The 23404-nt window shown below is 38.1% G+C and overlaps 1 protein-coding gene and 1 long non-coding RNA gene across 3 annotated transcripts; both read right to left on the bottom strand.

The window, feature by feature from the left end:
* Positions 1-1756: 1756 nt before the first annotated feature.
* Positions 1757-2897, bottom strand: LOC145585796 (uncharacterized). Of its 2 annotated transcripts, XR_014100729.1 has the most exons (4): positions 2738-2897; positions 2473-2645; positions 2139-2363; positions 1757-2054 (listed from the first exon to the last, which is right to left on the bottom strand). It is a non-coding gene; the product is annotated as an uncharacterized LOC145585796 (long non-coding RNA). The 2 variants fall into 2 exon arrangements; XR_014100727.1 differs by having other exon boundaries at positions 2139-2645.
* A 3611-nt stretch (positions 2898-6508) lies between these two features.
* Positions 6509-15799, bottom strand: LOC145598526 (sulfoquinovosyl transferase SQD2-like). The gene is made up of 11 exons (XM_081654900.1): positions 15369-15799; positions 14265-14331; positions 10755-10825; positions 9783-9900; positions 9609-9682; positions 9453-9508; positions 9280-9363; positions 9023-9110; positions 8852-8929; positions 7666-7722; positions 6509-7273 (listed from the first exon to the last, which is right to left on the bottom strand). Exons 1-11 carry the CDS (start codon positions 15680-15682, stop codon positions 6778-6780), a joined length of 1503 nt encoding a protein of 500 aa, XP_081511026.1. The 5' UTR covers positions 15683-15799; the 3' UTR covers positions 6509-6777.
* Between the last annotated feature and the right edge of the window lie 7605 nt (positions 15800-23404).

Here is a 23404-nt window from a genome sequence, read left to right on the forward strand (position 1 = left end):
CTGCCCGCGCGGGCACTCCTCCCCTGGTTTCCAGCTTTGATCGATCTCTTTTCCGCTCCTCTATAAATATCTTTCTTTAACCGATTTCTGTAAAGAAGTTTAGACATAATTTTGATCATAATTTTAGCTTAGTTGAGGGCTTCTCTCACTAGATTTAGGCTTAGTTTAGGAATAGATTTTAAAGAGAGAAAGTGAAGAATTTCAATGGTGATTGAGAGATTGATGATACAAGGGTGACAATTGTGTTGAATATCTTCTACATTATCAATGAGCATTTCTAACTCTATCTCATTTTATTGTTTTGTTTGATTTCATGTTTGTTCAGCTTGATTTTGATATTTGATTCTTGATTAGTATAATGATGACTCTAGAGTAGTTGTTTGGCTAGGAATTGGGTAAAACTTGTATGATTGATTGATTGTGATTAATTTGGGAGTTGTGTTGATTGATTGTTAAGATTAAAGTGATGAATGGAAATTGTGCGTGTGTGTAATTCGATTAGGCCTTGAGAATTATGCTAGATTGCATTGTAATTGCTAATGACACGAACAATTGATTTAGGAATTGAAATTATCGATTGGTTTGGATTGTGATTCTCTTAATTTGTAATTCGTAGAGACATCTAGCTTAACGATTAGGAGATAGCTCTTTGATTCCAATTTATTGCTCTTGTCATAAGTCTTCACAACAATTGATTAACAAGTTTGTCCCAAGTAGTTGCAATTTCCATGATTACTTGTTGATCCCCGTTCTTAGTGTTTTATTTCCTTGGTTGTTTGTTTTATTATTTGTTAGTGTTACCTCTTTATCTTTACCTTCAACCTAGCTTAGGCACCTAAATTGAAAGCATTCGAACATTACCGTTCCTTTAGGTTCGACCCTTGACTTGCCTCTATACTTGTATGTAGGTTTGTTAAGTGTTTATAAATTTAGTTTGATAGAGCGAGGGAGGATTAGTCAACGACCTAGTCTTTTCCCCTCGTCATCAAGATAAAGTCGTTAAACTATATTAATCAATGAATTGAAAGGGAAATCAATATTACCAAGAACAGTTAAACCAAAAACCAAAGTAGAGTAAGAGATTAATACCATACAAGCTTAATTAAGGAAAAAAACATGAAATTTATTTATTCAATTAAAGGAAACCTTGAAGAAATTTGATTACAAAGATGAAATTGAAGATTGACTATTTCTCTCTCTAGATTACTAATTATTTCTCTCACTAGATTAGGGCCAAAAAACTGAACAATCCTCTAATTACATCATTAAGGGTATTTATACCCCTCTCACATTACCCAAAATTAAGTCTAAATATGAAATAAAATGCACGGAATACCCAAGGGAGCGGCCGCTCAATCGAGGGGGAGCGGGCACTCTAGAGGGTCAGGACAAACTGACGAACCCATGGGAGCGGGCGCTCCTACAGATGAGAGCGAGTGCTCCTTCAGGGGTGAGCGACTGCTCCTCTAAACTACTTAAAATCCAACAAAAATGCTCGAGAGGAGCTACAGAGGTTAGCGGCCTCTCAAAGCAACTGATACAACTCTCTAATAATGCTTCAAGCCCCAAACTCCTCTTACTCCAAAGCATTTTGAGGTATAAGCAAAGCCCCCGGGAAGGTAATGCAAGCTTCCCGTTCAACGTGAACAAACACTCATACACAAATAAAAGCAAGAATAAAGGAGGAAAAAGGTAAAGAAAGAAAAAGGGGAGTAAAACACTCAAAATTACAAAATAAAGGCAAAAAGCTACCAAGGGAGGGAAACTAAACAAATTATATTAAAAAATAGGGAAAAAGAGGGAAAAAGGAACGAGAAAGAACTTTAATAGAGGGGAAAATGGGTCATAAAAGTGGTCATGAATACCACTTATCACCTTCTTGACCTGTAGATTGGCAAACTCCTAGGAATACATCATATAAAGTGTTAGAAGCTCATTTTAAGCAATCTCAAAGCTGGCAGTATCTAATGAGGAGGCAGCCCGAGCCTTCGCAGCCTTTACCTCTTTGGACTTTAGTTAAACAGACTTTTGAGACCGTTAATGCGCAGCATAGCCTGCATTCGGCAAAAAGTGGGAACTGTTAGTATCAAGCGGCCACACACATTATTCAAGATATAAATATTTTACAAGTCTTGTACTTTGCATAGAAGCGCCAAGATGGCGTCAAGGTTGAGGCAGCCGACTCCTTTGACGATGCCTTGTCCTCAAGGTCAAGCTCCCTCAGCATCTTCTTGGCCAGCTGTTGGACATCCAGCCTCGAAGGGACATTTGCACATTGAACATTTTTTAAGTAGATGTTATATATCCGGCCGAATGATCGGGTGTCTTCTGAGGTGCTAGACGACTGTTATACCTTCCGCCTCCTGCTTAAGATAGGATAAAGGGTTAAAAGCGGGTATAATTTCCGCCTCGTGCTCAAGGGGAGCCTTGCCCCCACCCCTGTTGGGTCGACAATAGTGTTGAGTGGCTTACCATTATTCGATACCCCATGGGCATCCGGCTTTGTTGGGGTCTCACTAGTTGTAGGGTAGGAGCCATCTCTTGCCTTTTTCCCAGGTTTCTGAGCGATTTGTTTTCTAGACTTGCTTGACACATCACCCAGTCTTCTTTTGAAGCTTTAGGTCCGATTGAGTAGAAGGGGAAGCCTTAGACGAACCACCCAGCACCAAAAAAGCTAAGTTAGAAAGCAGGCGGCAATAAGATCCTTAATTCAAGTCAAAGTTAAAAAACCTTTTACCTTAAGGTTCTACCTTCTTCTGACTCCTCATTCCTTCGTTTACCCAGAACGGACGTATGGTAATGCGCTGTTGAGATGGCAGCCGACTTCTTGGAGGCCGAGAGCTTTTCCATGGATTTATCTGCACAAGAAAACAAGTGTTAGAAACAAGCAGGTAAAGATTAAAATTCAGCAAGTATTAAAGAACAATCGGCCAGCTACCTCTCGGCCTATCAGTGTTAAGACCGCAAGAGGCCAAATACAACCCGTATAATAGCCACTCATGGCGGGGAATATAGCTTTGGGGGTGATCTCCTTCTCCCCCGTTCTTTTGTTGGATTGTACGGCCACCGTAAATCGGCCTCAATCCAATATTTGCTCTCTCGCCTTCCCGGGGACAGGCGGCAAAGCCTCCTTACCAACTAGGAGGGGAGGGTTCCTGTTCCACTTGTTATATTTTTTATTTTGCAGTCGGTCAAGGGAAGAGATTATGTAAAAATTCCTCCTCTAGTCCTTCCATATGGACTCTTTCCCGACAATCATCATGTAACTCTTATGGCTGGAAAGGGTGAACCATCCAGTCCCACTTGATTTTGGGTTCCGGATGAGGTAGTGCAAGCATTTTACAAGCGGCAACGTACCCTAGGATATTAACCCAGGAGTTTGGGGCAAGTTGTCAGACACCCAGTTGGTATCCATATAAAATCTTCTCCACGACCGGATGGAGAGGGAATCTGAGACCAGCTTGGATGGTTGCCTCATAATAGACAAAACATTCGTCATGGTAGCTAGACCCTTCTTTCCAAACCACCGTATCAATAGCGTCCATGACGTTGAGAAGAAAGCCATGCCCCATGACATATTCAGTGATAAATTTCCCTAATTTATATTTCATTTTCATCCGTCTGCCTTGGGGAACATGCTGATAGTAGGCAACGAACTCCAGTCGACGCAAACCAGACGGCTCGGCCCAGCCTTTGCCCCATCAACTGATAGGGACTCCCTTGCTGCATCCAGCTTAGAGTACGCCTCCTCTGAATCTATGGAGGCGATGTTAGAATTATAGTCGTCGTCGGAGCTCTTAGACTCCGAGTCCGAGTCGGGGCCTAATTGCTAAGGCAAGTAGTGTCCTTGCCCTTCTCCTCATGGATCTCATCCTCAAACTCCTCTAAAATTGAAGAGCCTAGGGTACTAGGGGGCTAGGCGAATGGTTAGAAATTTCATCAACAGGCACCCTAATGGAGCCCTCTGAATCAACGGTAGAACATTCCGAATGATACCAGGAACCATTCGTTCTATACTTCCTGCTTGTCTCCTTTATTATGGCCATGGTGTCCTACACATACACAGATACGGTCGGATTCAGAGAAGTTCGCAAAGGGGAGTCCAAGAAAGAGCAGTTGGCACTCCTAGTTATAGATTTAGCCGTCCCTAGTGACTTGCTGATCGGTAACCTAGGTCGTCCCGCACGCGTTTGGGAAGCTATTTTTCAAAAGAAAAAAAGACAAAAAATAAAATAAAAGAAAGGAAAGGAAATCAGATGGTTACCTTACGAAGTGAAGGTACGAGAATCGCTTGGAAGGTTTGGGACGTCTTCTTACATGCAGACAAGGTGACGAACGGCGGATGCTTTCACTGAAAATGACAAACTCTAAAAAGGCAAAGATTCTCTCAAAGAATTTTCACCAACGTGTGAATATGAATGAGGGGTCAACCCCTATTTGCAGAAAGAGTGAAAATTTTAGGGTAAAAACCTTAACTTTTACCCATGGTAAACAGTAAAAAGTCGGACCAATGCCTAGCTGACACCCACAAGTGTCACGCAGCATGCCACGCCACCCCCGTGAGGGGCAAATGATTTGGGTATTTCTATCCCGCCACATGGCCTAATGAGAGCGCGACACGTGTCACCTGAAAAGGTCTCCAAGTTAGGGCTTAGCACGAATCGAATATCCATATTCGAAAATCCAAATATTTGATATCTTATCCTATCTGAAAATATTCGGATATCCGACAATGAGATATCCGAAAATTTCGGATCGGATAGTTCGGATATCCAATATCCAATCATTTTTATAATATTGTCGAAATATTCATTATTGTCCAGTATCCGGAGTTCTTGACATTCATGACTACAAAAGTAACAAAACAAACTTATAATAGGAACTACAATTCTTTATATTTTTTTTATCTAATTATCCCACAAATTTCAAAATCTAGATGATAAATACCAAAATGATGAAAGTCGGATCATAATTGAAAATCAAAGGACCCAAAATGTCTCATATACTGAACAAATTATGGAAAACTAAATTAATTTACATATATAATCGGAAAAAAAAAACGTAAATGCCCACTCTTTATTCCCAGTTCTCAAAGTAGAGGGGTTAAGAACTTGAGAACGAACGTTGAGAAGAAACCACGAAGTCGCCTGAACGAAAGTGAGTATGAACGACATCGCAACACCGCCTGAGTGACTTCTCAACACCGTAAAGTCGTCGGAACGAACGAGTAAAGCCGTCAAATTGAGGAGATCTAAGATATTGAGAAGATGATTCAATATAGAGAGATATTGAGAAGATGATTCAAATATTGAGATTGATATTTTAGAAGAAGAAAGGAGACTGAAAGTTAGAGACAATGATGAATAAAGGAGAGAGAAAGTAATTAGAGATATAGATGAGTGAGAAATGAGAAGAGAGGTGGTGAGGTTTTCTTAGGGTTAGCTAGTTTGGGCCTTTGGGACTTTGAAGCAATTAAGTAATCATTCACCGTATAAAAAAAAATAAAAAATAAAATAATAATAATAATACATTTTTCGGATATCGAATATCGGATTTTGGATATCCGATAACAGATTTTTCAGAATCGGATATCCGATCCGAAAATTTTCGGATCTGATGCGGATCGGACCATCAGATTTTTAGGTTTTCAGATAGTTTTGCTCAGCCCCACTCCAAATGGACCTCCAATGGGCTGACACGTGTCAAGCAAATAAGCCCTCATAAATTGGCGGCCTTCAAGGCCCAATTCCCGAGACAACTGCAAAACGACGCAACCCAAATCCCTAGGTTATCAAACCCTAGGACAGGGGCACACCTTTCTAGGACCCTATAAAGGGGCACCTATTCATTACATCATTTACAATTCTCGAAAACAGAGAAAACACCTGAGCTCGGATGTATAATTATATAAGTGTTATTTTATGGTAAGAATAATTTTTGAAAGCAAGTTTTTTTAGAGGGAAATTTTCAATGTAATGTTGCCAAGTGTCCTTTTAAATTCGCCTTTAGTAATATGTAATTGTTTAATAGAACTTGAATAACTAACAATAACCAAAACCTTTTTTTTTTCTTTTTTTTTCATTTTGGGTTATTACATGAAAATAGTTACTTCGGAATAATAATAACTAGTGTGTAGCCCGGGCATTGCACGGATTGCTAGTTTAATTAAATCTTGTGATTATCAATTATACACATTTATTTTCATGTTTATAACATATTTTATAAATGGCTTAAATGGTTAAGTAACTAGTCGTAGGTGACGTGGCGTGGTCTACGTGACACAAAGACGTTCTTAGTAACGCTTTTTAATTAGTAGATTAATATATATTCCTCTAACACCATCCAAATCCAATGGCTGTAGCTAGGGACTTGTTTGTAATTTTAAATAGTCCTAGCTACTAGCTTGACCATTGGAGCAAAAAAATGTAATCAACTTAGTGCCAAGCTAATTTGCTTGAAAAAAACTTGTCAAAAAGAAAATGTTAAATAGTAAGCTAACAACTAGCCATTGGGAATCAAACTAGCTGCAAACATAATTAGCTTGAAAGTATATGTGGCATGAAAATTAGCTTGTCATTGGAGTTGCTCTAAGCTAACATCCAAATCAATATATAAATGCCTTTAGACACAACAAGGTAGGCCCATAATGTACAACAAAAAGGTTATCAAATCACAAATAAAATATCCGAATGTAAGGTCTTCATTTCAAGACCATCAAAACAACCCTTATAAACATCATACTGCAGATCTGAACACGGTGAATGGTAATTATCTACGTCATCTGTAGCTTACTTGTGGTGATTTTACAAAGAAGTTAAGCAGCAACTGGACAGGTCTCATCAGATGTACCTTCTTTTTACGCCAGAACCAGATTGCTGCATTATATTGCTCATTGCGTATCGTTTTAGTGGCAGCCCTCCAATCATACTTTTCCATGTCTTCACGAGCAGCTTTCCCAATGGTCTCTCGCAGTTCTCGATCATGCAATAGAGGCTTCAGTTTACTGAGGCAATCATCAAGGTCCCCAGGACTAAAGAGAAAACCAGTTTTACCCTCTTGATCTTCAGGTATTATGTCAGGGATTCCTCCTGCACGAGCACCCACGACAGGAATTCCAGATGACATGGACTCCAATACAACAAGACCAAGAGTCTCAGATTCCGAGGGCATCACAAAAACATCACCACTAGCGTATGCTTCAGAGAGTTCTTCACCCTGCAACATTCCAGTGAATACAGCAGGCATACCAGCGAACATCTTTTCCAGCTCCTCCCTGTAAGGAAATTATTTACATCATTAAAGTTGATAAAACAAACATATCAGCTGTCTTTGGAAGTGCCTTTTTCTGTCTGTTAAGGAAATGACTAAACCAGAAAGCATGGCTCATCACAGTGGCATTGCAGTTCAAATGACATCAGATATGCTTCAACATAATAAAGCATAAAGTATCAATGATACAATCACACAAGTCATTAACTGTTGGTTGCGTGGTCAACCTAAAGCATCCAGCTTGAGGGGGTAGAGGAAAGGGGGGCACCTGGAGATCTGTCTACAACTCTACATATATCCTTCCAAAAGACCAAAACCTAGCAGCTGTAGCTATATTGAACTAATGCATGACCTTATCTACTACAAAGGCACAAAGAAGATATCAATGAGATTTACCTATAAGGACCATCACCAATAAAAGCAATCCTTGCTTCTGGTAGTTCATCCATTACCCTGCTCAATTGCACAAGTCAGATATTTAGGTATATCAAATTAACATACAAGATATTTATGGTGCAATAGGAAAAAGAAATATTAGAAAGCAAATCTCCTCTAGCACAAAACATTTACAGTTCACAACTCCAAATTTGCAATTTTAGCTCTTCTTAATTATTGAGACGTTAAAATCTCAGAGAAAGACAAATTAAATTACTACAGCAAACCTCGTGATTACAATAGGATGTTTCTCTCATGACCAGTGCTTAAAAAAAAGGGAATAGTTAACCCCTCTATGTTCTACACTACTACTGTGAACAAAGCAATACTCAGAGTTAAATTAAGGAAGACTCAAAGTCTCAGACTAAAATAGTAAAAATATCCAGAATATTAGAGCAAACAAACAGCATTTAAACCTTATTAACTGTACATGAGCAATTATTTGAAATATACATATATATACTCCATCCAACATCAACTACTTCATAATTTTACTTTTTTAGGGTTGTCCTAAATAGTTTCCAACTTTCAATAGAGAACCGACCATATATTATGAGTCAAACTGAAAGTGATCGGTTGAAAGCAAAAAGTGGTGGGGATCTAACATCATAGATGATGTGACCTAAGGTTTTGAATTTTCTTCAATGACATCAAGCACAGAAAGTTAAAAGAATATATACATTACTTTAATTAGTTTAATGATTATTTGCTTTACTTATTAAGGGGCGAAATTGGTTCTCACTTCTCAGTTCACATTGTAGACTTCGTTCCCACTGAACTTAATCTGCAACTCAACATTGAAAATATGCAGATTACGCTCAAAAGATGCACATGTCTCAAGATGCACAAAATTTTGCTTCCTTTTAACATAAATTTTTAATGCCTCCACTTCATTACCCCTGCTCTAAGAGGTGTAAGGCATGCAAACTGACATTGGAATAAGTTACACATTATCCACGACAAAAGTAAGCGAATTAACATGGCTAGTCAAAACAACCTAGCTAAGATACAATTCCAAATAATTAAACTTAGCTAAGAGAGAAGCAGCAATTCATTATACAGCAGAATTTTATAAACTCTATGAATCATAATATCTATTCACAAATTTTCTGTCATTATATAAACACTTTCCTGTAGCGAGAAATACCTTTTAAGAAAATCCAAACTCTTTTCAACTCCTAAGCGGCCAACATGCACTATGAGTGGTTTGTCAGGCTCTCCATTACTGATACAGCAGCAAGGATATCAAATATAATATATAGAAAAAAGCTCACATGTAACATAGTACCCTATGATGAATTATGAATATATACTTTACCTAAGTCTCCATCTCATCTCAGATGAACGGAAGCGAGGGTGGAAGCTTTCAGAATCTACTCCTTTATTCCATAGACGAATCCTATTTTCTGTTATGTTAACACATTAAAAAAAAAAAATTAAAAAAAATAAAAAAATTGAAACATTTATCATGTAGAAACATAAGAAACTTGGCCTATATTCTCACGAGAATAAAAAAGGCCATTCTAAGGATAATAACTTAATAGAATTAAGTTCAAAATGCCGAAGACTAATTACCTGCTGTTACCTTTGCTGCCAACAGATCCTTTGCAATGGCTGCTGAAGGTACAAGAGTGAGGTCAGCTGCTCGGTGCAGAAACTCTGGCGAAAAGAAGTTATTAAAGCTTATTTTATAAAAACAAAATTGATAATTCATAGTAACCGATTTCAGATATCCAAGAAATACTTACTAATGACGAGCCACATGGGTTTCACTAGCCAACTGAATGTGTATCTTGGAATATATCTGTAGATATACAAGAAACAAATTTGGTTCTATAAGAACTCCCAAAATTATAGGTACTGTCATGCAGAAAAAAAGAAAAAAAAAAGATATAGTAACTCACACAGGGACATGAGTATGGTATGACATCACAATTGGCACACACAGCATTTTTGCAATGGCTAGTGCACCAAATACCTACAAACATGTAGATTAATTTAATAAGCTTGCTTATACAATTAATCAGAGATAAAATTGATACACAAAATTAACAGCATTTATTTTCATGCCAACACACCATGATACCAGGAGATGATGCGTGTATGATATCAGGCTTAAATGCTGCAACCTCTGAAATTATTCTGGGACTAAGAGCCAAAGAGAGAGGAACTTTCTGATACCATGGGCAAGGAAAACTGCAAAATCACAAAAGCAGCATTAAACCTAAGTGAGATGTAGATAGCCGAGAGCCTTTTAGGAATAATATTATGACATACAGACATCAAGCACAAGTCAAGCGGACATAGATCAACAAAAATACAAGACGACAGCAGGTGAAACCGCACATTGTCATGCACCAAACAACAAATGTTTTAGGACACACATTCACAAGGATTGCTTTAATTTTATTACAACCCCTGCTATGGTATTTTCTCCATTCAAAATCATGTAACAAATTAATAAAGAAGCAAAACTGGGAAAGTTATTACACATTGCATCCAATAGATGTCGTAAAGCATAGGTTAAAAACAGTGCATGCCCTTTATTCAGTTACATATGAAGACATAAATTCAATAGCAAACAAAGGCCAAGTTCCTACATCATAGCCCATGGAATTTCACAAATGAAATTCTTTTTGTTGGATCCATAAAGTTGAAATAAAAGGTTGAAGACCAATGTATAATAAAGGCTCAAGGTGCACAAAGGTAATATGGATTTTTCTGCGTCTTATGCATCATTGAATTGAAACACACTTAATAACAAGTAACAATTTTGGTCGAAAACAAAGCAGTTGTGCAGCTTTGGGTCCAATGCGCCTAAGGCATGTCTCATAAAAATTGTCCAACCTCACAAAAAAAGGGGAACAACCTATGTCTCCTTGTGCCTCAGCACCTATTTATAAGCCACTGCAGAAACAGATAATTGCTTGTACCAACAGCATAGTAGGCATCCCAGGAAAATAAAAGGCAGTATAGTCCACATTATTTAAGAAGATATAATTAAGTGATGATTCAATCATTATGCTTAATCTTAAAGCAACATTACCAACCTTCGTGAGCCAATTAACTTTGCTCCATAAAATTCCTCTGGTACTCCTTCATGTGTTGTCACAACCATCACCTGGAAAGATAAACAGTTACCATTGTGTATGCCATGTGTGTGTGTGATACATTTTGGAATTGGGAACTAGATCAATCAGTCAAACAAATAGCCACTAGTATTCTAAGACTTTGTTCTCCAACTAAATATCTTCTACTGATGTTCCTGACAAAAATCAGAATTTAGATGAATGAATAGCACACAATTTGATGACTGGTCAACAATTTTCAATCAAGTGGTTTACTCTATTGGTACTATCAATAACTATTAAAAGACACACCAGCAATGACACGTGTCATTTTCCGGTGTGTCCTTCATTATTTTAAAAAAAAATAAAAAAATTTGATAACAAATCTTATACAATAATAAATTTATACATATATAGAAGATTATAAATATTTGATGTATATTTCCATAATATATTATTAACTATATATTCAAAGAAAATAATTCAAATGTCAAATATTAAAGAATTACTTAAAATTATAGATTTGACGTATCCTTCCAAAAAAAATTATGAATTTTAAATTTAAGCGATATAAAAAAAATTTCTTAACATAATTTGTAATGTCCTACATTTTAGGAAATTAATTTGGTTAATAAAGATACCAATGTAATTTGTTAGTGAAATCATATATATATACAAAAATATATTAACACAAGCGTATTTTAAAGAAAATATATCATGTCATTTGTTAGTGAAATCATATATATATACAAAAATATATCATGTCCTGCCAGTGGCCAATTATCACCAAGTGCACATAGAGATATGTGTAGCCAAAAGTAATTTAAAGAAAATATATTGGCTAACAGGCTCTTTCATAAATTCAACATAATATTTTAAACAAATTTTTATTTTATAACTAAATGTAGTGTTAATATGAAACAATTATTAAAAATTACCGTGCATAGTGCATGACACGCGACCTAACTTTGTAAGTAAAATTATATAGTCTCATAAATAGAGAAAATAGTATCTTTACTAGGAAAATCGTTTTCCTATTGAGATAAGAAAAAGGTTTTTATAAGAGTTAGTGGAATATATATGTTCAAGTTGTTATAAAATATGGTACGGATGTCCATTATATTTCATGTATTAATTCGGAAAATTTTACATTTAGAGTTTATTATTATCAAAGCAAACCCTAATTATATTGTAAGATTATATATACTACCTCCGTTATATATTATTTGCAACGATTTGACATAAAGTAGAGACGGGAAATGTCTAATCGTTGCAAATAATATGTAACGGAAGTAGTATAAATATAAACCTCCATTATATAGAATCAATAAACCTATACTAAAGGCGACACAAGAAATGACACTTGTCATTTCCTGAATAAAAATTTTCCCGTCTTTTTTTTCCTTTCCTTCTTAGTTTTTTTGACAAAATATTTAATCCAATTATATTCAATTATATTTTTTACATACATTCTATACACTTGGAAACTTTTAGTTACAAAAATACTAACATAGATTAAAAATAATGTATTGGAATATATTCTTTTCCAAAATTATTATAATATCATCAATATCAATTTTTTCTCCAACTTTTATAATTTGATTATAAAATTTATTTAAATTAAAAAAGAAAAATCATTTTGGTAGCATACTTTGTATTAATCTTAAAATTATACGTAACATTTATAAGAACAAAATAAGTTTGTTATAGTATACTTCGTACACAACATATATTGGAAAATTATTTAATTTTTTTAAACATTTATATGATTATAACTAAAGATATATTTAAAAAGCTGATTATTGAATACAAATTATCCTAAAGTAAAATGAACTCAACTAAACTTTCATATTATGTCGATCAAAGTGTGTCAACAATTTAAGGACAAATGTATATGAGTTCGTATATGGGTACTAACCTAAGCTAATATTTTAATTTTCTTATATAAAACCTTATAGCTTCTAAGTTTCTATAACTATATTTATTTATTTATTTATATAATCTAATTCAATAACCTTTACGTATTTAGTATTGGTATAACCTAATTAAAATTCAAGTTATTTTGTTATAAATAATTTATTTTGATAAATTATCATTGAATTAACACCATTATTTATTATTTATTTGTTATAAAATTTAATTATGACCGTGCATGGCACAGGACTTAACCTAGTTAACTTATTAAGCACAACGTAGGGAAGGTAAATGATAGGGCTAGTTGGAGTCTCTTACATTCAATGACGGGGTAAAATGGTTTTGGTATTAAATGGAGAAAGTGGATTAAGATTGTCTTTAAGCTCAAATTTCTCAATGTCCTATGTGATACTATGATAAACCGCTGATATTTCAATTTCCAAAATTTTCGGACAATGTAACCTTATTTCTCCTTTCTTGTTCAATCTGTGCATGATGTATTTAGTAACATATTATACAAGGGAAGTGTTTGGATTTAAGTGTTTAATAGACAGTACACGTGATGAAAAAGAGGCAACAACATATAATTTGCAGTTTGCTCGTAAATTACATTCTCATCTTATTGAATTATCTTTAGTACCTTTAAAACAGAATTTGACACTTATTTATGGTTGTATTCAGGGAACAAAATAAATTGCTCATTGATTTCCTTTATGACTGTTTTGTAAGAGTACAAGTTGCCCCCAAAAAATGGACATTGTGTTACGAGTATTATGATCCATTTGTCCAAGTCAAATATTGAATCCAAATAGTCTATAATAGGTTTTCATACTTCTCATTCATGGTCACAACTTGTTTAGTTTAAGCTTTCTTGAAGCGATAATCCTCTAAGGAGTGGTTTCTAAAACCTGAGAAAATGTCAAGAAAGCTAGATGGAAGAAAAAGGGCCTGTTTTTCTACGCCAATACGCCCAGTACTTGTGACACACATTCAAAATTGCCTTTTTAATATTCTCTTTCACCTTTTTGTCTCATTCCAAACATCTAAGAGCATAGAAAGGAGATCAAAGAAATTAATATAATAACCAAGGTATGGAGCTAGGGAAAAAAAAAAGGACATGACATATTTTATCATAAAAAGAAATGCAAGAGATAAAAATCTCAAAAAGAAATTTTTGTAATGGGAATGAATATAAGAAAAATTTGAAAAGCAAAGTATCATCTCTGCATATAAGCACAGTTTCGAAAAGAAAAGTATCATCTCATGTTCATAGTGTAATGTCGTCCCTAAACTTGTATTTTATTCATATATGTTCATTACCACCCAATACCACCCCTACATGATAATGGATAGAAATGAAAATTGGTGAGTAAAAAGGGACAATATAGAGTGAACTAACAGTGCCATAGGAATGGATATTGATTAGCAAATTTTATATACAATTCATTCCCATTAACGGCCATCATTAATTACCAATTTACCATTCACGGCCATCATTAATTACCAATTTACTATCAACTTAAATGGAGATAAATAGCAAACAATTACAATAAGAATATATAAGTATGAAGGATTTACCTCATCACCCATTTCACGTAGATATTTAATAAAATTCTGAAACCTGTTTTTATATCCAGACACATAACTGCAATACAAAAAAATGCAAACATAATCAGCAACTGGATTGTAATTTCTCTGTTTTATCAACGCAATAACTATTAGTATAACTTGAATAATTATTGATAGAAATACACACCATACAAGACATGTCCAACAACAACATTCGTTTGTTGGAGAAGCATCTCCACCAAACCAAAAACATAGTTGCTTGATCTCATGATTTGATTATGGCTATAAAAGACCTTAGAAACCAGGTTTGATTTACCATCCTACTTCGTATTTGATACTTTGATAGGCAATAGTATATAGAAGGAATGATATTGAATTTATATTTATTTTTGTAAGGAATGTCCCATGTCATTGTACAAGTGTTTCCAAACCCAAATATCTCTTTTTTATTACCATCCGTCACCACGACATATATGGTTGTTATAGGTGGTATTGATTGGTGATGTATTTATTAAGAAACGCATATAGTTAGAGATTAACCAATTCAATTGAGATGCATCACCATGGATATTGGCTCCACTAATCAAATTTCAAATAAAGTCATAACCATTACCACCTATTATAGATCAAAAGAATTTGGAAAAATAATCAATACAAACTCAACACCAAGTGTTGGTCCAAAAGAGCAATAGAAAACTTATTCATCAATCAAACTCAATATAAATTTTGGCGCAAATAAATTGGAATAAAAATCCTGCCAATGTTTGGAATATCTTAAGGCAGTAGACAAAGTAAAATTGTCAAAATTATACTGTAGTTGATGACGTCTCACATTTATTAGCAGTTAGCAAACCAACGGAGCTCAAGATTACCCATATCCCCAAATCACAACATATAATTAGCTAACAATTTACACCAAGGGAGTACAATTTAGATTCAGTACATATAATTAGCCAACATCTCAAATTATATGATGAAATAGTAACAGTGTTTATACATAATTCAACGACAAAATTCCATTTTACACTAAAGTCTAATAAATTATATGGGGTTCATCATAATTCAACAAAAATTCAAAACCCAAAAAAATAACCAAAAAAGAAAGATACTAACGCAAAAGGAGAAGGCTCAACAAAAAGAGCAATCCGACGAGGTTTAGAAGTCTCAGCTTCTTCAAGCAAAGGAGCCTCTTGTTCTTCACCATTAATGGCCATTTTACAAGCTTTAACACCAAATCTATCAACTACCCTTTCTGATTTCTGCACTTTACAACTTAAAGATCTAATCTTTGACAATTTCTGGGGAATGGGTATTTGTCTTTGAGAAGGAAACTGTAAAGAATTGAGAGAAGATGAAGAGGAAGAAGAGCATGTGGGACAATTGGAGAGAGAAAGAGAAGACCTTATTGAAAGAGAAGAAGTCATCATTGAGACTGTTAAATATATGTAGGAGGAGGAGATAGATTATTTAAGAGCTGGACTGATGATGTGTGGTTTTATTTGATTTGTGATAAATTATTTTCGCAATGTGATTGGAGTGTTTTTTTGGGGGAATCCAAAGGCACCTTACTCGTGGGATATTCTAAACTTGAGAGTATAATTGCATATAATTTTGGCATATGCTTCCCCATATGTTTTGTGGGGAAGCCATGTTAATTTCTTGCACGACAACTTTATTGTGACCACAATAAATAAAATCTTACATCATTGTTCATCAATTTCTTATTTATGCACGGTATTACAAATGTTCTTTAGATTTGAAAATCAATCATCAATAGAGGAGATTATAAAAGTATATCTTCATCATCAAACTTCATAAATCTTTTTTTTTTTAAATACACAATTAGATGATATTTAATATACAAAATATATAAACGGTATTGAAGATTAAGGATCGTCATTCAAACAATATAAGGGGGCGTTTGGTTCGCAGAATATAGGTATGAGGCATGAGTCTAAAATAATGGCTAAAACTCATACCATATATTTAGTTATCAAAAGTCTGAATTTTAAACCCATACCTCAAAGAGTTTGAGGTATGTATAGGCGTCGTTCGAAACGCGTCTACATTAAGCATGTTGGGAATATGCTTGGTGTAGACATTTTTGGCCTCCTGTCCCGACAGGAAGTGCAATGATGATAAATAAAACCATCTTCATGTTGGATCGAAGTGAAGAATGCTTATGGATAACTAGTTAAGCCACAAAACACAGAAGACTAGCCCAAATTAAAGAAAAAGCCAAAACAAAGGCAATTAACTAAACCCGATCATAATTAGGCTTAAGCCCGTGCTTAAACCCTAATAATGTCGGATTTAGGAGCGCCTAGGTTAAAACGTAGTGCTGCCGGAGAAAAAGCCGCGCGCATCTCATGAAGTCGCGCTGGGCTGCCGCGCGCAACTAATTCAGTTGCGCGGGACACCCAGCGCAACTTTTAGAGTTATAGAGTTGCGCTACGGAAGATTCAGAATTATTCGGAATTATACGGAAAATATAAAATCGAATCTTACCATAAAGCCGCGCGCAAGAGAAATAGTTGCGCTGCACATAGCAGCGCAACTCTATAACTTGCGCTTGGATGCCGCGCGCAACTTCATCTATTGCGCACGACACCTACTGCGGCAGAATGCTCGAAACCCTAAACCTTGGCATTCCCTATAAATACGAGCTTAAACCGAGGCTTCAACAGACAGAAATTAACCTAAAACTCTGGCAAAATAACTTGTGAACTTGTGCAACCTGGCCTTCTTGTCCTAAACACTCACCCTTTCGGTACTTTGTTACTACGGTGGAGGTTCCCCAACAAGAAGGTGTCCATAAGTGTTCTAAACGTAGATCTAGCGAAGAGAAGTGGTGAATTCCCGAGCACTTAGTTAAATCACCTTCTTTTTCTTGTTTAAAAGGACTTTAATTAATTAATTAATTAATTAGTGTTGTTTGATCACCTTTAAAATAATTAATTAATCAATTTCACATAGTATCTTGCGTTAAATAAAGATTAGAATTGAATTAAATAATTGTTGGTTGATCACTCAAGCCAAGGCGAATCTTGTTTATTTTATTGTTCTTTCACGAATATTATTAAATAAGAATAACGACTTTTGCAATGTAATTCCTATATGAATTAATGTTTGTAAATAAAATCAACTAACATAGTTTTAGGTATCGTGTTGCATATATTGTTTGGTGATGAAATTGTAAAAAAGGAAGAGCTAGTAGAGGTCGTACTAGGGCTAGGATGACGATTCCCCTCTAAAAGGAACGTTATCTTAGTACCCTCGCTCCCGAACTCATTTCTGGTTTATAGACCAATTTGGGCATGGGTAAACTTATGATTTGTGCTAATTATTCCATGAAATCCACATGGAGGAAAGGCATGAACGAGGTTTATGAGTTTTTCCTAAACTCATTGGCGACTCCTACTTGTTTCTTACAAAAAAGTGTGATGTTAGAATCAATTCTAATTCAAGGTCCCCCAAACAGTCAGGAATTCAAATCCTACTTCACCCTAACAAGTGTAAAGTCCTAGGCTTTTAAATGGCCAAGGGCATTTAAGGAGAGTACCCCTTACGATAGGATCACCCTCCTTACACTTGGCACTCATATGAAGTGTGAATTGACTTATACGATTAGGGGCAAGGAAAGTAGGCCACCACAAGTTTTTAAGGAACGTGTAAATTGTTCCAAGATCATTATAAGACAACCACGATAGAGGGACAACGAAAGGTAACAACGATTGACCCGTGAAGGTTACACCCCATTCATAATCCATGACACTACTAACTCCATAAGGTTAGGAACCACGAAAGGAGGATTGGGGATGATGGTACGAAATGAGTCATGGAGTCACATTCGCCTGTATTGGCCTTGTTTTGGGTATTTTTGTGATTTCCCTTAGGACACTATCATAATAGACGGCCCGGACACCTGCAAAATACGAATATCCCGTTACTAGAATATTCGCCTCTGATGGTCAAGTTAGTAACCGAAAATTAAAAAGGCTAGAGAGAGAAAGTAGATAGAAAAAGAACTGTTTTAATGCTCTATTGAATGTTATGTCACAGTCCACCCTTCATATCATATATGATTGGGATATTTATAGGGGTGGGGAATTGTGCACTTTTAGGGTTGTTACCCTAGATTGACGTGCTCTGATTGGCGACGCAATCAGGCTTGAACACGTGTCCTAATAAAGGCGTTCCTTTATGGCTTTCTCGGGATTTGGGCCTCCTGATGTAAGGAGGCCATATTCTCTCTTTTTAGGTGCTCTTTGTAGGGCTTGCATACGTGCCATCTTCTTATAGGGACACGTGTCGTCCACTAATTAGGACACGTGTAATATATGGGATTGGTCCACGTTTTTTGGGGGTAATTTTTACCTTAAACATGTGCCCCTCAGAGAGGGAGGGTCGTACTCTATGGGCTGCCTCCTCTGATTTTCTACTCGTCCAACTATGTTCGAGTATTTGTAGGACTTTTGAGCATTTCTTTGGTATACGGACAATACCGTTCATCTTAACAGGGGATTCCTCCCTCGAGCCAGATGCTTTGTTCAGTCCGCCTGAAATTCCTTTAGGGGAATTTTCTGGGTCTTAAGGTCGGACGAACCGAACACGCTGATTGTTATTTGGGGAGGACACCTGTCGCCTAAGATTTCGGGATGACGGTTTGAATTTTGTTAACCTGGCCGTTTATTTTAATGCGCCGTTAGCCCGTTCGCATCCTCTTATGTTTAGAATGATTTAACCATTTGAATTCTAGGTTTACGTTTTCAAAAAGGAGTCGTTCGAATTCTTGGGCGGGAAAGACAGATTTATCGTTTTGCCCTTATAAATTCAACCTATAAATATAGGATGTTTGACTTCTTTTTGTTACTTTGGAACTTTGAGAATTTTAAAGAGAAGTGGGAGCTTTTTAGAGAGAGAAAGTGATTTCTCGCAAAATCTTCTAGAGCTCCACCGTCCATTTGAGGTTTCCGGTCAGAGTTTTTAAGTTTTCCGGTCAACCTTCAAGACTTTCCAACATTCTCCAAGTTTTCTACACGGACGAAGGTAACCGTCTGCTCTTTTACTTCTTTTTTTACTTTGCTTTGTTTTTCGCTTGTATTTTTAAATCTGGCTCAACACTCGGCTTCATTTGTTTATCCTTATGAGGTCGGCCGTTTGCCTAGGACTGAGGAGTCTATAGTGGACTGGGACGAGTCGTCTTTCTCGTGGAATGGGTCCATTTCTAGTGCATACCAACTTACCTCCACCTATTCTTCTCTATCCCTATGGTCGCAAATGGAACAGACCATGCATACGTACGATAAGTACGCCGCCAGAAATCAAGATGGCAATCTAGTAAACCCAAGGGTCTCTTATGATCCAAGTAACACAAACGGGGGGACCACAAACACCTCCACAAATATAACACAAATACCGCCACAGTGAATGGAAGCGAATGTTCGGTGGTCGAAGTGACCACCTTATTCAAAGAGCGCCAAAGGAAGCAAGGAGTCTCTTCTGGTAGGGAAGCATCCGGGCAGACTATAGGTCTTGGTTTTCCTCAATTTTCCAACTCGGTCATAGATCCGGCCGAGTTGCAGTGTTTGAAAGGACATCAATCCTCTTCTTAAGCGGACGTTGGGGCATGTGCCCGTGTTTATGAACAACCCCCATCATAAACTACCAGGTCGATTGGGCCTAGGACAGGCATAGTAATCGATGAACCGGCAGACTTGCCCTCTCGCAGCGCTCTTCATCCCGGAAATCAGGCGGATGCTCGGAGGAAGAATAAGGGCAAAGGGCCCTTAGTACCATAAGGCGTTTTTGCCTCTGAAGGCGGCTAGAGCTCCAAGACTAGGAGCTCGTCGAAGCTACTGAACTGGACACAATATTGTCCTCCGAATTTAGGGCTGCCCCCCACCCTGATGAAGGGGAGGCGGAGAATCAAGAGGCCGAGGAGGCGAGCAAGGAGAACAATGCAGACAATTTTAAGGATTCATACGCTTGTCTGGTTGGAGACACGACCTTAGGCTTCCTCAATGATGGGTTGGAGGAGTTCAAGAGTTTCCTCATGCTGAGATAGGGATATGAACTCAAGGTGCCAAAGCGGTCCCACTCTGTGGCCGCATGGGAAAAAGAGTTGCCGCGTAGAAAATCTTTCAGCGTGTACCGCACTGCCCTGGAAGTGGGACTTTGATTCCCTCTTCACCCACCAACTTTGTAGAGGGCAACACCGACCCTACAAGCCACCCGTCTACCCTAACTATGCGTACCAACTTTACTATTTTGGAGTCAAGAGGGTGATTAGGAATGACAATTCGATGGCGATACCAAAGAACCGGATTCCCTTGTCCAACTAGCTTAGGGACCCGATATTTATGTCAGCATGTGACTTATTGCGAAACCTTCCCCAAGGTGGAAACTCGTACCTTTGCGATTTGCATGCAAATTGAGTCGAAATTTTTCATGTCTAAGCTGGACATAGCTCGGTACAAGGCTCGACAACTTTTGTACGTGTAGACCAAGGAGGTAGTGGCCGCCCGCCTACTACTACTTCTACTACTACTACTACTACTACTACTACTGCTACTGCTACTGCTACTGCTACTGCTATTGCTACTGCTACTGCTACTGCTACTGCTACTGCTACTGCTACTGCTACTGCTACTGCTACTGCTACTGCTACTGCTACTGCTACTGCTACTACTACTACTACCACCACCACTACCACCACCACTACTACCACTACTGTTTTGGGTGTTTTTGTCCCTTGGGAGAGTTACGTCACGAAGTCTGATCCGGTTGAGCTGCACCTGCAAAATAACGGAGACTCCGGGTGGTTGGAGCTCCGCCTCCGACGGTCAAGTTAGTAACTTGAAACGGAATAAAGAAAACGGAAATTTAGGTGGGTATCTGCTCGGATTCCAAGCCCAGGTCTTTCTCTGATGTAAGAGAAAAAAGGTGTAATAAATGATTGAGTGTGTCCCCAAAATGGGGGAATATCTCCCTATTTATAGGGTCGTTGGAGAATGTGCCCCTACCTAGGTCATTTGACCTAGATTTTAGTGCGCTGCGCCGTTTTTAGTGGAGGCATATCTGAGGGCGCCAAGTGTCAAGGGGATGTTGAGCCACATGGGCCATCCTAAGCTTGACACGTGGCGACCTCTCATTGGTCCACGTGTCTAGGGTAAAAATACCCTAAACATTTGCCCCTCACAGGTCACACGTGCATATCACGTGGGGCCTGTGACACGTGTCCACCTTTCATAGGTGAACAGTAACGGGTAAAATTTTGAATTTGAAATAAAAAATTTTCCCCCAACTTTCACTTTCTATAAATAGAAAGTTACCCCCCTCCTTTTCACACCTTACGCTCACATTGACTTTTTAGAGAGAGAAAAAGAGAGATTCTAGAGAGAGATTTCTCTGCTCCCGCCTGCATCACAGCGAGTTTCAAGTTTCCGAGTGCAAGCAATACATCACCCGGTTCACCGGCTGTAGCGGTTTTCAGATTTTTCAGAGTTAAAGCAAGGTAACCGCCTGTACCATTTTAGCTTTTTCTCCCTTTCAATTTGCATACCATTTTTTCGCCTGTATACCCGGCTTTCTTAAGAAAATATAAATGAGTTCCCAATCCACCCACTCGGCACTGCCTAGGACACTCAACCGATCCCCCGGAACGGCTGAGTCTAGAACAGGGGGTGCCTCTTCTGGACTGTCGGAACCAATATGCTCATCTCCGAATTCCTCCCTCTCTGTGTCTGTGTAGGACACAATGGCCAGAACGAAACAGACGGCCAGGCGGTCTAAAAGCCGACGCACTATGAGAGTGCCAGCCGATGAGGTTTTCCCGGAAGGGGAACAGAGGGATTGGGAGGAGAGCTGACGAAGAGGCTCCCTCTACCTCCGGGAGCTCTAGAATAAGAGAGGTAGACGGCGAGGGAGCCGCCTCCTCTAATGAAGCCGGCGATGCTGAGGCCGGCCAAGGATCAAGAGCGGAATCTTCCGGCTCCGACAAGGGTGATTTTGCGGCTGACTATCAGCAGCCGCCCAAGGTTGCTGACAATCCCAACCCCAAAAAGACCCGGATGCTGCCAAGTAACATTGCCCTTCTTAATAGCGGGTTCAGGGCCTTCAAAGAGAAGCACCCCTTTGGAAAGGGTTGGGAGATTATTGTCCCTCCGGCTGATGCTGTAATGGCCTGGAGTGACGATATTGATCACGCAGATGACTACTTCATCTGCTACGAGGCGGTTATCGAAGCCGGCCTCCGGTTCCCCTTCCACCCCGGGATTAGGAAAATCCTCAAGGGGTACGATCTGGGGATTTGGCAGCTCACCCCTAACTCGTAGGTGAACATTCTAAGTTACGTCTCCGCCTGCGAGTTTCAAGATTTAAACCCCAGCTTTTCCGCCTTTGCTCATATGCACTACTTGAACAAGGCCCCAGGCGGCCATGGGGCATGGTATACGCTGACTACCTTGCCCCAATACCTAATGACTTTGGACAAAGTGTCCAAGTGGTCCGGGTGGAAGGACAAATTTTACTTGATTTCTTCCCCCACCTTGAGACACAACCGGACACTACGCCGATACAACACCGAGCCGACTCTTCTAGGCCGAAAATGCCCTCTCCCGGTGCTATCTACTAAGGCCCGGGAGCAAATAATAGAGCCGGGATTTTTTGAGACAACAACTGAGCCCATGGGGGATGGGACTCACATCATAGTTCCCAAGAACTAGATCCCCCATCCGGACTTCTTCAAGGACGAGTGCTTCTTGTCCGCCTGCGGGCTGAGTACAATGTTTCCCAGGGGTAGAATACTTCTCATCCGAAATGATTGTTATTTCATTTTTATTGCAAACTTGCCTTAATTTCTTCTAACTTGAAATTCTTGTTTTTGCAGACGAAGCCTTGAGGATGGTTGACCAGGGTAAAACTTCTGCTAAGTCTGCGGCGCTGCTGCGCAAGGAGGCGGCACTTGCCAAAAAGGCAGCCGTCGAGGCTAAGGATACGAAGAAAGGCGGGGTAAGACCGCCTGACTTTATATGTTCCTTTTTTTTTTATATACCGGTTGGGTATACTTACATTTTGCTTCTTTCTCAGGAGTCCGTCAAGAGGATTCCACGATCATTCTCCAAGCTGCTCAAAAGGCAGGGAGATGA

This window comes from Chenopodium album, chromosome 2 (genome assembly GCF_948465745.1).
Source record: "Chenopodium album chromosome 2, dcCheAlbu1.1, whole genome shotgun sequence".
Lineage (NCBI taxonomy): Eukaryota > Viridiplantae > Streptophyta > Magnoliopsida > Caryophyllales > Amaranthaceae > Chenopodium > Chenopodium album.